General features: G+C 38.4%; 1 protein-coding gene across 1 annotated transcript in view; it reads left to right on the top strand.

Moving 5' to 3' along the window:
• FRAS1 (Fraser extracellular matrix complex subunit 1) overlaps window positions 1-18,008 on the top strand; it is a 414,255-nt gene that overhangs the window by 261,664 nt on the left and 134,583 nt on the right. The window contains 6 exon segments of the mRNA XM_025043815.1: window positions 1,605-1,745; window positions 2,669-2,809; window positions 4,300-4,440; window positions 7,164-7,434; window positions 11,063-11,147; window positions 13,674-14,000. Coding sequence (XP_024899583.1) covers window positions 1,605-1,745; window positions 2,669-2,809; window positions 4,300-4,440; window positions 7,164-7,434; window positions 11,063-11,147; window positions 13,674-14,000 — 1,106 coding nt within the window.

Raw genomic sequence — 18,008 nt, 5'->3', positions numbered from 1 at the left:
TACTGTCTTGCACATTTACCTGCTTTCCTGGGACTTGGAAATATTGCATCAAGGAAGAGAGAAAGGTGACTAATGAGAGGTTTCCTTAGCCTCTTAGTGGGAAGGGAAGGTGGGGATGAGGCAGCCCCAAGTGGAGCTATTTCTCCAAGATAAACAGTTCAGCAGCAAACTGTTACTATGAAGCTGTTACTATGTGCCATGCACTGTACTAAGTTCTTTACTTTCATCATTTCATTTAATATTTACAATAGCCTTATGCGAAAGGTTTCATTCTTATCCCTATTTTATAGATAAGGAAACCAAAGCCTAAAAAGTTTAAGGAAAGTGTGTAAGATATGCAGATTAGAAGTGGCAAAGCCATGACTTGCATACAGATTTACCTGACTTCAAAACTCAAGTGCTGGGAGTGGGGAGGTAGATGAAGTCAAAGGGGTCAAACATGCGGTGATAGAAAGAAATCTAACTATGGGAGGTGAACACACAGTGTAAACATATATATATGCCTTACTGTTAAAATGTACAGCTGAAGCTTACTGGATTTCATTAACCAATGTCACTATAAAAAATAAAAAAATAAATAAAAAATAAATTTAAAAAAACAAGTGCTTAACCATGCCATCTTGTCCCATCTTTCACACATAAAGGACTTGCCTTACCAGCTAGAGCTTTGACTTTCAAACATGAGTTTTCTGACTGCATCTGAACTGCCTGAGGCATTAAAAACAATAGCAACAACATCAATAACTATAATAATCACAAGAACAAAAACAACAGTAGCAGCAACATGTTTTCCTGGTCTCCAATGCCTGAGACCGACTTGGTAGTTCTTAGTTCTGACATTAGCCTGATCATCTGCATTTCTAACAACCCTGCAGGGTGCAATTCTAAGTCTGGGACCCACTAGCACATAAGCTCCTCAAGGGCAGGGTCTGCACTTACCACTTTGTACCACTGTTCAGTGCTGTGTGTCCTGCAGGTGCTTGGTGAATGAAGGAACATGCAAGCCAGTCAGTATTTCTGCTCTACATGAGACTATCTGTTATTTTTATAAGCCCTGTCTTTCTGCACAGTTCCTTTATGCCCTGTTTAATTCTACAATGTCATTCTTCCTGTCATGTTGTCAGCACCTGATTTTTGAGAAATAGAGTCACACAGCTGATGTCGGTGGAGGCAGCAGCTGCATTCCCAGTTGATCTTTTACCTCTCATGAATTTGGAAGAGGTCCAGTTAGGTTTGTGAAGCATATTGGCCACTCCCTAGAGCAGACTTTGCATGAAGACTGCAACTCAGGGATAAAGAACTCTGGGGCCCATGGAATAAAAGCAACTTGATCTGGTTCCTCAGTGGCCCCGCTGACAAGCAGGCTCTGCAGGAGCACAGAGTGATCCTTGTACGAGCTCATGTCTAACATAATTAGGAAACACCAAACCTCAGAGAGGCATTCAGCTATTACAAGCAGAGCCTCGTTAGAGCTCACTTATCTGACATCTCTCATGTTGTCCTTACTTTCCCCCTTGCAGCTGCAGACAGCATCCTCATAAATTAGGTTCCGGGACCAAGGGTGGATAGGAAGGAAGCTGATCTAACGTGGGCTTTCTTTATAGAGTGTGATTGGAGTTGCAATGCATGCAGCGGGCCTCTGAGGACAGACTGCCTGCAGTGCATGGATGGCTACGTTCTGCAGGATGGGGCTTGTGTGGAGCAGTGCTCACCTTCATTTTACCGGGACTCGGGCCTCTGCAAGAGTAAGTGTCTGGAGCCCCTGTTCTGTGCTCATCCAAGCTTCAGCCTCCTCTGGTTTTTCTGTTTGGAGAAGGAGGCTGTGGCAAGTTTCCATTCTGGCTTTTTCTCTAATTTCTGGTTTCTTTCCTAAGAGCTTTTCTTTGATATAATGAAAATGTATCTCTTTTCTTCTCCCATGCCCGAATACAACATTTGCTAAGATCGAAAGTCACTGTAGGAATTTGGGGGGTACATGGCCACATAAAAAGATACGTTTCTACCATTACTTTTGGATTTCCTTAAACACTGAATAGTCCTGTCCTCCAGATGGAGAGATCTGTGTACTCTGGTCACCTGAACACATGGAAAGACCACATTATTCCACCATCTGCCTCCGCAACTCTCCCTATACCTTATGTCTCACCATCGCCTTTTCCTGGCCCAGTACCCCCTTCAGCCTTAATTTAGCATCACAAAATCTTCAGACCCCAAAATTCCCACCCAAAGTTGACATTCCTGGGAACATTCTTAGGGGACTCTGATAACTGGGTGATTCAGGAAAGATTAATACTTCAACAAAAACACTACAAAGAGCCAAAAACTAGTTAATAATAACAATAATGGCTAATATCCATCAATTTCTAATTTGCCTATGCCTTGTATTTTCCATTATTTAATTGATCTTCACCCAGGGAGCTGGGTGGGACAGTATGTCTTCTTCCATTATGTAAGAGAGAACACTGAGGCTCACAGAAGCGGAGTGACTAGTTCTGTCACTCAGCTGGTAAGTACAGTAGCCACAGCCTGGCTCCTGACTCCTAATCTGCTGCTCTGCCCAGCACCACAGGTTGTATGGCTCATCATGTCTAATGCTACCTCTTCAAGAGGGCCAGGAGCCCCTTGCAAAGCCATACACATTCTTGTTGATTTGACTTCTGTCTTTCAGGCTGTGACAGCCACTGTCTCCAGTGCCAAGGTCCCCATGAGTGCACTCGCTGTGAAGAGCCATTTCTCCTCTTGGAAGCCCAGTGTGTCCAGGAATGTGGGAAGGGGTACTTTACAGATCATGCAAATCGCAAATGCACAGGTAACTTGGAGACTATGCTGAGTTCTCTGGTAGAAGTGAGAGTAGCAAGCATGTCAGGTAACCAAAGAGAATCAGAATTCAAAGCAGAATAAAAGCCCAGGGACCTTGGCCTAAGTAATTGATGGCTTCCCATGCATGCCTGCCAGTTGCTGGTTAAATAGAATATAGAAGTACAAGCCAATAATTCTCTTGTACAAATCAATATTGTCCCTAAAGGTCTTTATGGAAATGAAGCCAATATTTTATGGAATGTAAAACTTATATTGAACTAAGTTGCAGTATGCATTAAGAATGGATTATTTCTGTTGATATGGGCACAGAATTTTCAGTGTGTAGACTAAATTACTGGTGATCTTGATATTGCTGTAATATTTTTGAAGAGTGGGAATTCTGGGGACAATTTAGTGAGACACATTGACCTTTTATTATGAAACTAAAGTTAAACTCAAAGTCTTAATCTCCTTGTCCATGGAGTTATTCATGAGAGTTTACTCAATGTGTTCTCATCATTTCTATCAAAACTTGGTATCATGTGCTGCACTTTAAAGAGAACCCAACGTTTAATAATAGTGTCATTACCTAGATATGGCATTTTATATTTCATCAACTTTCCTCCATCTGCATTATCTCATTTAATATTCACAAGATTGGCAATATCGCCTGGCAAAATATGGCAGACACTATGAATCCTGTTTTACAAGTGAAAAAAACAAAAAACAAAAAACAAGGCTTAAGAGTATTAACCAGAACAACATAAAATCAGATATTAAACTCCAATTTTTTATGCTAAACCAGGGCTCTTTAAACCAGACCGTTCTGCCTCTCTCTAACAAATCTCAATTAAAGAAGCAGAAAAATTAGGCTGTGAACACTCGATTTGTAGAAAATTGTTAACTTGACCCAAAGAAATAATCTATGGTCCTTTAAATAGCTTGTTCTCCTCATGCACTTAAAATATTAATAGTAAAAGTAATAAAGGAGGAGCAGTGATAGTAGTAGTGTGATTGAGTCTTTTTGTGTGCCAGGCACTGTTCTGGTCATGACACATTGTAACACATGTAATTTTCCCAACAGTCATTTGCAGTAGGTGCTATTAGTTTCCCCATTAAGATGAGAAAATTGCACCACAGATTAAGGAAGGAACTTGCCCAAGTTCAACAACTGGTAAGTGGTAGAAGAGGAACAGTACCTAGAAAGGGCCTATGCTCTTAATCATTATTATCTGCCTCTCTTACAAGTCAGTATGGTTAACTTTTTAAACAATCCATTTATGTGAAACATTTTCAGATCATAGTGTGCACCTCCCAATCCTTCTGAGGATAGATCAGCTCTGTATGACATTTCTTAGGAAACTGTTGGAATTATCTTTTGCTGCAGTTGGGGATCATGTGTTTCTTGTGCTCTCACTCTTCATTTCTTTATCACTGGTGGCCCTAGCGGGGTGCCAGTGCCTTTGTTTTGCCTCACTTAGCATGTCCTCTCTTCGATAGCCTGCCCTCAGGGGTGTTTGCAGTGCAGCCACAGAGACCGATGTCACCTCTGTGACCATGGGTTCTTTCTGAAGAGTAGCCTTTGTGTTTCCAACTGCATTCCTGGCTTCTCTGCCCACTCCTCTAATGAAACATGCACTGGTAAGTGCTTTTCCTCTGATTGTCTGGTGAATTCACCTGTAATTTCTCCATGCAAAGGCTGAGTTTGCCCATACAATTGGCTCACATGATATAAAATTCAGGATTCGCATTTTATATCATTCGAAAAAAACCCTGGTGCTGCTAAGAATAAGGAACTCTTTATAGAACATAGAAAATTGGAAAAAGTTAACTTCTAAGATTTTTGGAGGGAGAGAAAGAAGCAATCTGTGCTTTAAAAGTCACAACTATCAGATCAGAAATTTGGCATAAAACTTAGTTATGTTCCTGAACCACAACCATGTTATAGAAAATTATATCTATACTTATAGCTGTAATTTATTTATATTTATATAAACTTGTAGAGCTAATTATGATAGGGTACAATGGTGCATCCTTTGTGCACCATTATAAATAAATAATAAATTGTGTGAGGAACCTGCCCCATTAGGTTCACAAACTCAAAATGAATGGGTTTCGAGCCACACTGTTTGCCATTAAGAATAAAGAAACAAGTAAAGGAATGGAGCTAATCTTGTCCAACACATTGGCAGACACTTCATCCTAAACAACAAACAGAAGCAAATTTAAATTTAATCTTAATTTTGAACCCCCAAAATTTTGTAGGTGAATGAAGCTTAGGAGTTCTGTTATAGCTGAGCATTCCTTGGCTTTTGAGTGTCCTTCATCAATAATGTGAGGCATATTTTATCACTTGCAGTCAGTCATATTTTCCATCTCTATTTATAACCTCTGAAGATATTAAGACTTCATATAGGAAAAATTATTTTTGGCTTGTTTTATTGTGATCCTTCTGGAAACACCAAGTACACAAGAGTCAGCTTATTTCTCTTGGAATGTTATACAGGTCAATGTGCAAAAATGAATTTCACGTTCATTAGAATAATTTTACAGCAGAAATAGTCCCCTGACACAGTATTCCCAAATTGTCCTGATGGACACATAGAAGGAAACACTACCAATTCAAATCCAGGCAAAACAACTTGCAAGAGATGGAATGAATTTCGCTTCATGGTCGGAAATCCTAATTCAGCCATCAGATGTTCCTATGGACAGAGACTGTAAAATTTTTAAACAAAGAGTATGTATTTCACATAAATGCTTAATATAAGCCATCGATAATGGTACTTTTTGTACATTAACTGGTACTGTTCTAGCATCGGTATCAGACGCTTACTCTTTTCTTGCCCTCGATGGGTCTGATGGTCAGATATGACAGATGTGTCAGGATAGGACTATGGTTCTCAAGCCTGGAACCCATTAGGATTACCCAGGGGGCTTGTAGTATCAGCAGAGTCCCACCTGGCACGTGTAAGTCAGACTCTCTGGTGATGGAGCCCAAGAATCAGTATATGATTCATTATAATAATAATAATAAGTATTATTATTATTATTATTGGAATATAATTCCCATACCATAAAATTCACCCTTTAAAGTATACAATTCAGTGGTTTTCAGTATATTCACAAAGTTATGCCACCATCACCACTGTTTAATTTCAGGACATTTTTCTCATCTAAAAAAAAAAAAAATTTAGTAATCATTAGCAGTCTGTCCCCACTGCCCCCATGCCCCAGCCCCTGGCAACTATGGATCTACTTTCTGTCCATATGTATTTGTCCCTATTCTAGACATTTCACATAAATGGAGTCATACAATATATGGCCTTTGATGTCTGGATTCTTTCACTTGCCATAATGTTCCCAAGGTTCTTTCATATTGTGACATATATCAGTATGTCATTTCTTTTTATGTTTGAATAATATCCCATTGTGTGGATAAGACCACATTTTGTTTGCTACTCATCAGTTGATGGACACTTGGGTTGTTTCCACTTTGGGGCTATTATGAATAATGCTGCTATGAACATTCATGTACAAGTTTTTGTGTGGATATATATTTTCAGTTCTCTTGGACATGTGCCTAGGAGTGGAATTCTGGGTCATATGGAAGCTCTATGTTTAATTGTCTGAGGAACTTCCAGACTGTTTTCCCAAGCGCTGTACCATTTACATGCCTACCAGCAATGTATGAGGGTTCCAATTTCTCCACATCCTCAGGAACAGATTTTATTGTCCTTCCAAGTGGGTGGGAAGTGGTATCACATTGTGGTTTTAATTCACATTTCCCTGATTGCTAATGATGTTGAGCACCTTTTTGTGTGATTATTGGCCTTTTAATATCTTCTCTGGGGAAATGCTTATTTAGATTCTTTGCCTATTTTAAAAATAGGTTATTTGTCTTTTACTATGCTGTCAGAGTTCTTGATATATTCTGGATTCAAATCCCTTTTCAGATATATGATTTGCAAATATTTTCTCCCATTCTGCAGGTTGTCTTTTCACTTTCTTGCTGGTGTCTTTTGAAGCACAACATTTTTTTAAAATTTAAGTGATGTCTATCTATTTTTCCTTTTGTCACTTGTGCTCTTTGTGTTACATTTAAGAAAGCATTGTCTAATTCACGATCCCAAAAATTTATTCCTTATTTTTTTCTAGGAGTTTTATACTTTGACATTGATATCCTATGTCATTCTCATGTGTATCCATGGTAGGAACCACTGGACTAGGAGGAAGTTTATGGTGTACAGTAGCCTAGAGTCTCATCTTTGTAGCTCCGAATTAACATTATAAGCCTATTTCTTAAAAAAAAAAAAAAATTAGTGAATTTCCAAGCCACACCTTTGGATTCGTATGTTTTCCAGGAAGAAGACACACTCCTGGTCTTCATGTGAATGGTTCCCTCACCCTTGCAATTGGTACAATGAAGCCCCTGGATTTTTCCCTCCTGAATGTCCAAGACCAGGATGGCAGGGTCGAAGACCTCCTGTTCCATGTCGTGAGCACTCCCACCAATGGGCAGCTAGTGCTTTCAAGGAACGGAAAAGAGGTTCAGCTCGACAAGGCTGGCCATTTTAGCTGGAAAGATGTGAATGAGAAAAAAGTGCGTTTTGTGCACAGCAAAGAAAAACCCAGGTGACTCGGTGTTCTGTTGTTTTCCTCCTGCCTCCTTTCCACCAGTGCTTTGCACCTCTCCCTCCGCACTTCCCCTTTCTCAATAGCTATCCCTTCTCTTGTGGGGAAGATCGATACTCCACAAATGCCAAATGCTTTCAGCTGCCTGTCATCATTTCACTGTAATTGCTTAGAGAGTGTGCTTCTGTTGGAGGCATTTTCATTTTATCACATAATTATGGGTAATTCTCTGATGTGACAGGAAAGTTCCTAGTACAATTATCTGGTTTTTTGGCCCAGCAGGAACAAAAACTGTTATACATTCAGATACTACAGCTGCTTCTTCAACATTACGGTAATATACTGGGAGTAGGGAGTGTCTAGAAGACAGAATACACACTTTTCAAGGTGTTGTATGGTTCCTAGAATTTCAGAGTTGGAAGGAAACGAAGAGTCACAGTTAACTTTTTATTATCCACTTTATGGGATTAATTGTGGTTAATTTTTCAGCCTGATCCAGTTTTCCTCTGGTGCCTAGCACACTTCTGGCTGTCTTCCCCACTTCGGCTGACATATGCTTCAGGAATGCAATTGAATGTTAGCAGTAACCCAAGCAGATATAGCCATGTAATTAGCAGAGTAAATCTACTAAACAGAAATCAGAGAATGCACCCCAAAGATTAGCCTCTTGGATTATCCTTCACCCTGCTCCACTTCATTAGTGCAGATAATTCAAAGTAGACTATATATGTAAACAAAGAGTTGATACCCATAGAACAGTGATAAGGACACAGTGAATATTTTCTACTGTCATCATTAAAGTTGAGATTCTTTTTTAAGGCTTGGGCTAGGAGATAGGTTGAGCGAGGGGAAGTAAATGATACTTTATTTGCAGTTTGGAGCTAGTGAGCCAATAAACCTCAAAAGACCATCTTATAGAAGTAAGAGCAATTAATGTTCACTGAGTGCTGTCTATAAACCAGGTACTGTGTTAAGCACTTTATGTGAATTATGTGTATTTATGTCCCCAGTCTCCAGATCGAGAAACCAAGGCCTTAAGAGTGTACATAATCTAGCCCAAGGCCTCACAGCTTATGAGCACCAAGCTAAGCCTCCAGCCCAAGGATCTATGATTCCACAGACCATGCCTTTAGTCACTATGATTTCTGCCTTCTCAATTACAGTAGGAATAGTGGATATGCTTTCAAGGGGCACACAGAAGTATTGTACAGAAGTATTGGACAAGAAGTATTGTAGCTTAAAACTCTGGCATTCGATGCCATAGAATCACTCTTCAAACTCATGCATTATATTATGCATGTGTTTTGCTGCAAGTATAGTTTTTAAGTGTTTGTATCTCTCTGTCACTCACTCAAACACACACACACACACACACACACACACACACACACACCCTCATACCCTGCCCCCCCTCACACACCTCCATACTTGTAGTTATTTGTCCTGGAATCACTTTTGGATGTGTATAAAGTATGTAAAGCTTGAAAGACAACCAAAGTGAAGCTTCTTGTTTATCTAACCTCTTTAACTTTTCATCACCTATTTTCTTGCAGAGTCAGCTTTGCACCCCTAAATGGGACAAAGAATGGCAACCATTTTTAGGGAATTTTTTTTCAGTACTTTTTTGTGGTACCAATTTAACATTGGATTTTCTTTATCTAAAAATTTTAGTAAAAGAAAAAAATAAGAGGAATAGTAAAACAAATAATGTTGGTAGAAACTCATGAAAAAATGAAATTATATGTCTTTGAATGATACAAAAACAAAAGGGACAACTTACCACATAAGCTTGTGCTTTTGTTTTTCCCTATGAAAACACTGACCATGATTCTCTAGGACTGGAATTCTTTAGAACTGGATTCCTCTGGGATTGGAATGCTCTCGTGGAGGACAGGACAAATTGTAAACGTAGCTGTAGTAGCTGTGATAAGCTGGCATTGCCGAGAGACTGAACACAGTCATTGGAACTTCAGTCCCAGCAAATATCATTTTTCCCCAGTAGGTTGGGAAACCACCCCTTCATTGTTCATTTCATTGTTCCCATCAATTGCATTCTTTTAAAGCCTGGAGGTGGGAATGGAGAGGGGCAGGATTTAAATGGGGCAGAAAATGAAGAAGAAGATAGAATTGGAGGGAAAATAAGAAACGTTTTTTTAAAAAAATCAGGTTTCTTGAGATGTAGTTTGCATTCAATGAACTTCTCTATTTTAAAGTGTACTGTTCTATGAGTGCTACCAAATGTATATAGTCTTGCAGTCTTGAGACCACAACCATATTCAAGATATAAATATTTCCATTACCCCCCCAAAATTTCCATTTACAGTCACTCTTTTCTCCCAGTCCCTGGCAAACACTGATATCTTTTTCACCCTTATAGCTTTGCCCTTTCTGAAATGTCGTGTGAATGGAATCATACAGTATGTAATCTTTTTCCATAATACTTTTGAGATCTATCAACATTCTTTCATATATCAGTAGTTAGTTCCAAGAATGTTTTAGAGAACTTTTAAAACAATGGTCCCTACCTTAGACCCAAATTCAGAACCTGTTATAATGCATTAATCACATGTCTTACTAGCCTGAAGTGAGTTCTGTTCTTGGTTTGGCTTTGAAATGGGGCAACTCCTATCTTCCCTTTGAAAGTCTCTGAAGCTGCTGGAACAATAACACTCTTTTATAGGAAGTAAAAACCACAGCAAAAAGTAAGCCTTATTTTGTTTTCTTAATTAAGATTCTTTGATTGCCAGTAAGCAAGTCAACTCGAACTAGATTAAGGAAAATAGTAAGGCTTGTTATAACATTGCAGTTATGGCTCAGATCTCGAAGACATCAAGGGCAACTGGGCTCCATGGCAAGCCCCGAAGCTAAAACTGGGAATGGGAAGGAGGACTCAGTTCTTCCTCTTGCCTACGTGTCTTGGCGCATAGACGTCACTGACCTCTCTCCTATAGACCGGTTTGCTCCACATTCTCATCAACACTATAGACTAAGATTTCCCCATAGTCAGATAGGGGTTCTCGGTCTACTTCCAAATTTCTGAGGAATAATTATTTTAGTTCAGTCCACATCGAATGTTGTATGTGTTTGAGTTCAGAATAATTATTTTAGTTCAGTCCACATCGAATGTTGTATGTGGAGAGGGGTGGATAGGTAGAACCATGTAATAAAAACACTGCAAATACTGTTATTGGGGGCCCACTCACATGAATTGGACAGGGCTTGGAGAGAGATTTTGCAGAGAAGAGGGACTCATTGAGAACTGGTCAGAGACAATGAAAGATACCTTTCATTCTCCAATTTTATCATGAGCCAACAATACATTACTAATTTGTCTTGGCCCAACAACTAATTTTCAAACTTTATGTATTCGACTTAGAAGATAAGGTGTGGAAGCTTTACATAATTATATTATAAGAAGACCTAAGCATGCGCAGTAGTTTTACCTGCATCTTGCTTTGTTCACCTTTACTTGGTCATTTTTATTTATTGTGTGAATGTTATATTACTGTAGTGGTTTGACCGAAATCCTTACACACATAATTTGAAAATATTTTTAATTCTTGTCTTTCTAAAGACTAATTTAATGATTGTATTTTCTCATTTTTTTTCCTTGGGGACCTTTTTTTAGGAAAGGTTACTTTTCCCTGAAAATTAGTGACCAGCAGTTCTTTTCTGAGCCACAGCTGATCAACATACAAGCGTTTTCAACAGAGGTAATAAAAGTGCCATGCAATTAATAATTTCACATGCCTATCAATTTTCAAGCACAAATCAAGGTTTCTTGGAGTTGTAGCAAAAATGATTGAGCTAAATTAATCTCATGTCAGTTTCCTTATGGAATAATTTTTAATACTTGTAGGCGATAAAAACAACAAAGATTAATATATCTGTAATACTCTTTGTAGTGTTTCTTACTTAATCTCCATGTCATCCCTATGAGGTATTATTATCCCCAATTTACAGATGAGGATTCTGAGTCAGGTGTTCTAGTTATTAAGACTTTCCTTATTCTTAGATAAATGAGTTTGTTTTGTCTAAATGTTTCACTCTCATAGATATGGAATTATGTTGGCCACTTTTGCCTACCTATCATGTAGCTAGACTGCATTTATTTCTATTTGCAGTAGTTAGAGGATCTTATTACTAATCTACTTAAATGATATGCCAGTGTGGTTATCAGCCAAGCATTGGGCTGAGGAAATCATGGTAGATTCTGTAAAACTCAGTGTGATGGCTCCTCTGTTCTCATCACTCATCTCTATCAAGTCGTACTTATGTGTCCAGAATGCATATAATGGTAGCAGTTCTGAGTAACTAGAATTGAGGGGTTGAACAGCTAAAATGTGCAGAGAGTAAGACAGGTGTTTTCTTAAGTTGTGAACGGCAAGAAAGTGGGACATCATCACAGTGAACCAAGGCTACCTAAATATCCAGATCTCAGTAATGTGTTAGTCATGATGCAAAAAAGGACATGAGGTAATTATTTTTAAATGAATATTTTTATATCTTTGGTCCAAATATGAAAAGACCATGGACCGTGGATAACATAGACTTGAACCAGAAGTGGCTGCCAACTGGTATTAACAACCCAGCTCAACCCTCGTGATGGCATTCTCTCTTCAGGGTTGACCGAAGTTGAAAAATGATTAGAAATTGATCCTAAGTTAATTTGATCTTAGGATTGGGCTAAGAGTATGCAGTTTGTTTTAATTAAAGCTAAAACATGTGACCTCTATAAATATGGGCCAGAGGGCCATATCAAGCCTCAAGACTTACTGGCTTAGGTGTTTTTGAGTACTTAAGCTCAGAAGTCCTGTTTTGTTCTTTTTATTTGTGTAATGTAGTTAATCTAAACAGATGAATAAAAGGCTTAGTGTAGATATTAGTAAGTAGCTTCCTCACTGAGATGGTGACTTCCCATGATTCCCTGGTTTTTGTTTGTTTTCCCAAAATCGAGTGGATAATGAGGGCATGTTTTTATTTATTACATGAAAAACATCATTTTAACTTTTTAAATGGAATGTTAGAAATGAATTTTAACTTATTTTTGTTCCTTTACATTTCTGTGATATTTCAACATGGTCTTGAGCCTCCCTAAAATTTTTCTCATGTAAGTTAATTTGATCTTTTCTATTTATGGATTTTGAAATCACCTTTGACCTCTCCTCTTTAGAATCCTAGGGGCTATTCATTCCCATGTATAGAGTCACAGCTTTTAAATTCTCACTAGGGAATTCTAAATAGCTATCATCTAGTTTCTTATTATGTGAGTATTATAACGATACATTAGTTAGACATTACTTTAATAGATACTGAAATTTCCAGTAGGCCAGGAGGGGTGGTTTTAAAAGAAAGCCATTTGGATTAAAGAAGAGGCAATGTGCTGAGAAAAGTCCTAGATGGTTCAACTTCAAATGAAAGAAAAGGCTAAGATAATGTTTTCTTTGGCTTCTGGCCTTGACTTTTTGTGTGTGTGTGTGTGTGTGTGTGTTTTTCTATTCATTAACTTTTATCTTTATGAAAAGAACATTTTATCTGCTTACTGAGGTTGGTGAGAGGAAACCTGATAATCCTAAGGAAAACATATTAAATTTTGTTATATTAGCAGTGCCACATGAATTGACCAGGTACTTGCCTTACTCAGACCATGATCTGATCTGGCTGTATAACCTGAGCTGTTTGGCAGTGGCTTGGGATGGGGTTGGGGAAGGTCCTTCAAGATATGGATGAGACAACTTGAAGAAAATTACTGGGAGGGACCAGAAATAGCATGGATTCACAATGCAGAAGTCACTTACTCTGAGTGAGCACGCTACAGTATGGCCTAGAGTGAAGTGCTCAACTCCTGACCGAAGTGCAAACACTTCATATCTCTTGTTAGTCTCCTTTGGATGCAGACAGCTGTTTAGGTTGCCTAACACTGGGCTGATCTCAGTTACAATGCAGAGGATGTAGCAAGCAGCTCCCCTCAACTGCCTCTGATGAATACTGTTGTCTTAAAGTGACTTGAGAAACCTCTAAATCCAGAGGTGTGAAGTAAGCTTTTTTGCTGTGATTGCTATGATTGACTGTACCTTTAACAGTTACTTTGAATATGAAACGTTTTGGCACTTCGCTGTAACATCTAGAGTTCTATAAAAGCATCAAAATATCAATTAGATTGCACACAGCTGGTATCTAGCCCAGTGTATTGTCCTCTCTTTTCCTACTAAATGGCATTTCTTCTCTTCTTTCTACAGGCCCCCTATGTTCTGAGAAATGAGGCCCTTTCAATTAGCAGAGGAGAGAGGGGAACCATCACCACCCAGCTGCTTGACATCCGAGATGATGACAACCCACAGGATGTGGTGGTTGAAGTGCTCGATCCTCCACTTCATGGCCAGTTGCTGAAAATGTTTCAGTCCCCTGCCACCCCTGTTTATCAGTTCCGGCTGGATGAACTCTCCAGGGGCCTTCTCCACTACGCTCATGATGGCTTGGATAGTGCATCTGATGTTGTAGTCTTGCAGGCCAATGATGGACATTCCTTCCAAAATATACTGTTCCACATAAAAACTGTGCCCAAGGTAGGTGTCATTCTCAGAGCTACGATATTGTTGCTCTTAGATGTGAAGTTTTGTTGATGATATTATTTTGCAATATTCATAAAGTTAAGGTAGGGATAGTTATGCACCTATTATGGTGATAGGACATTCAAAGTTAAGAGAACACATTACCCAGTTTCAAGGGGCAGTATATATTTGGTTTGGAGTACACTTGATCTGAAAAAACTAGCACCATGTTCTCTACAGAGGGGAAGCTTTTGAATCTTTATGTTGACTTGCTGCCATAAAAATGCTTCACTGTTCACTGACCCTTTTGTCTCCTGCCTGAGCATGATCATAAGAATCAAGTGCACCCCTGTTCTTATCTACTTTTCTAAAACAGCTCATGCAATGTGTAAAGTTCATAGTCCAGTTATTATAATGGATCAAAAAAGATATGTTCAGACATTCCGTAAGCCCAGACAGACTAGGATGAGTGAACTCTCTTTCTTAGAAATCATAAGAATCCTCGGCCAAGGTGATAAGAGCCCAGTAAAGAGCAGTGTTTCTCAGCCTGAGTCATTCCCATGACATCTTCATATGTTTTGCCACATCCACGAGCACCTGTCTCATTATTTACTTATTGTCTTTCTTAGAATCAACTTACTATTTTGTTGTGACCTCATTCTAATAAATAATACTTGTGAAATCATGGGCTTATAAATAGAATTATACTTTTTTCTAAAATACTAAAATTAATACATAACCATTTCACAAAATTGTATCCATGTGCTACATAAAATGTTCTTGGATACTACTAAAGGGATGGCTATCACATTTTGGGAAATACTGGGTTAACCCATGCTAGATCAAAGAGACTAATTGAAAAATATTTTCAAAATCATTAATTACTTGATGATAATTCACTAGTTCTTTTCTCTGTGATAGCAAGAATGGCTCTTTCCCCTGGTGGTAGACTAGGAGACATAATAATTTGGGGGCTTTTCATTCCAAATAGCAGTAGCTAATGAAGTGTCATTAATGATCAGCTAGATGGATTGATTTGCTGAGGACAGGTTAGAAATCATTTGTCACTTTGTCACCAATTATCACTCAAAATTTGTGATTGACCCTCGTGAAGATGAACAGCTGACTCTAAGATGGTCTGTTAGCGAGTTTCTCAGACTCTCGTCTCATTATTTTCAGCTGCTGAAAACGGTGATGGTGAGATAGATGGGAGTAAGTGAAGGCTGATTATGAGACAGAATTGGCAGATAGCCACCTTATAGCTAATCCTAATTATCACCCTCTTGCAATTGCCCAAGGTAATGAGGTTTAGTTCTGAAGAGATGAAGTCTAGACAGACACAGAAAGTTTTCTTTCCTTCCTTCTTGGTTTCTTTCCAAAGACTGTTACAGGACTTCAATGCAACATTATCAGCCACCTTTCCTATCGTGGTTTCAATTTCCGTGTTTGGAGCTCAGCTCAGTGTATTGCACAATGATTGAGTGTGGTATAACCCAGAATTGGAAGGTATTTTTAGGATTTTAGTGGCTTTGACAACCAAAACAAAACAAGTAACAATAAAATTTTAATTTATAAGTAAGGCATATGCATGGAACTTGAAAATTCTTGTAGTGCTTATAACTTGGGAGTCATGTTGGTATTTATGATGTCTGTCCCTCCTTTCCCCTGCCATCTTTCTCTCTCCCACAGTACTGTGTTTACCTGTCCATCAGATGAACTAATGACTTCCAAGCCAGTGATTTGGGATAATGACCAGAGCCTCAGCATCCATCAGGATGTACTAATAATAAATTAGACACTGTTATACTGATAATATTTTATAAGTATATGCTGTATTTTTTAAGGAATTCAAAGTGCTTTTCCTCATATCTATTCTACTGGTCTCTACGATATCTTAGTGAAGAAGTTTATAATAAAGGCTATGTGACCCTTATTTCTTCTAAAGGTCTAGTATGGGTAGAACCTGTTTTGTTTGTTTTGTTTTTACTGGGTACTAATACTTGATGTAAATTATATCATTTTATCTTCACAGTCATTCTAGGAAGTTTGTATAATTATTATCTTTATTTTTCCAAAAGAGGAAACTAAAAAGTAGGAAGTTTAAAAACATTAAAGAGGTTTAAAAACGTTTATTTTTCATAAAAGTATTTAGTGCTTGAGCTGTGATTTCAACTCAAGTATGTTCTGGCTCCTTACACTTAACTACGTGGCTCTTCTCATTCTAGCCCATAATTTTCAATGTTTGGGTCATATGTATTCTTATCTCCTTAATGAACAGAATGAAGACAGTAATTTAGTTATTTTCTCAATGTCCTATCCAAGCAGTCTGGGCCCCAAACCTCCTGGAATCTTCCCTCTGGACTCACCACATCTTATTCCAAGTGAAGCTATTTATAATCATAAGTCTACTAGAGCCTAAGAGGAAAAATTGCCTCAACTGTTAATGGCTTCCAGTAGATGTATAGTCACACATGATTGACTTTGTTCTGATAGCCATTTCTGAAGACGGCCATCTGTCTTTACCTTGAGGCTACCTGTGTATTAAATTTGGAGTAAGACCAATTATTGGCTGATGCCTGACTGATGCCTTAGATAAAATGACCTAAAGAATTTAGGTCTAATTCCTAGCACATTAATATACAAATTAATCCTGATGTTATTCAACGGAAAACTTAACCTGGTAAGATAGATGGAAAGGGAGGAAGGGATAGAAAAAGGAAACTTTACGCGAGCAGGAACTATTTCAGTCTTATTTTCTTGAGCCAGCTACATCGCAGGAGTTTAGTACATCTTTGTAGGATGGATAGATAGACGAATGCATGCAACAGCTTGAATAAAGCTTATGCCCATGTTCCTGCCTTTGAATCAATCTCTTGCATCAGATGAGAAGCCTTCAGAGCATCTCTGCTGATGCCGGCATGGCCCATCTGGGACTGAGAGTAGGTACTGCCAGTTCCACTCTTGTTTCTCAAGTTCTACATCACTTCCCCCAAACTTATGTTTTTATCCTTGACCTGGCAGGGAGTAAACTTGACTGCTACTCTCCAGGCTTATACTAAGTCACTGAGGAGAAAATAGACCCAGGACTGATGTTGAAACATATTCCATTAGGGGGAGGAGGCAAAAGAAATAAAAAAGACTGAAAGGTAATGAAAGAATGCTCTGCTGTACAGGCTTTCATTAACCAGGTGGATTACCAAACCCAAGCTTGCTAGAGATATGATTCTAAAGCAATTCAGCACTTAATAAGAGCTAAAAATGTCAGCAGGGGAAAGTCAAGCTTATTGGTTGATTTCTCTCCACTGCTGAGCTTTCAAGGAATTACCTTCTTTTTTATTAACTAAGGTGTCTCTGGAATTCATGCCTCCTTTTCCACTTTGGCAATAAATCTGATAATCTTTCTGACCTCATTTGTTGTTGTTTGAGCTGTTATTTTCTGCAACTGTGTTATGCTTTGATGTTAAAAGCCCCCAAGTGTCATGCTAGGAACTGGATGGAAAATTCTATTGCTGAGGATCTTCTCTGGCTGTTTGATCTTGTAAGGCGTGTATGCAGCTAAAAACTCTGTTCTGCCCTCAGCTTTCTTAAAAGCTATCTTCCCATTGGTTGTCTTACAGGGACACGGTTTGATAACCAGGATGTTTGTGAGAATTATAAATTTCAACACCACAAAATGTTTATTTTTCTGAATAAGAGTTTATCTCATAAATAAATCTTCACCACGTGTTAGGGTTTTACCTTTTTTTGATTTCTCTTAATTCATTCAATTTAGTGTCATACAATTAAGAGCGTACATTAAAAAAATCTGTGCAGATCACAAAAAATTATTTGTTTGTTAGTTTGTTTGTTTATGTCTTTATAAAACAGTTGAATTCTACATAGAGAGAAGTTTCTATATCCTTGACCTGAAGTAGCAAAGCTTCTTCATATACACATTGATAAACACAAAAACAGTCCAGTTGCAACTCTATCATTCATCATCCTGGTAAATAGCATCAACGTTCCACCTCACATGCCACCCCA

The sequence above is a fragment of the Pteropus alecto genome, unplaced genomic scaffold (assembly GCF_000325575.1).
Source record: "Pteropus alecto unplaced genomic scaffold, ASM32557v1 scaffold161, whole genome shotgun sequence".
NCBI classification, from domain to species: domain Eukaryota; kingdom Metazoa; phylum Chordata; class Mammalia; order Chiroptera; family Pteropodidae; genus Pteropus; species Pteropus alecto.
The sequence above is the reverse complement of the archived record's forward strand: the minus strand, read 5'-3'. Positions and strand labels throughout refer to the sequence as shown.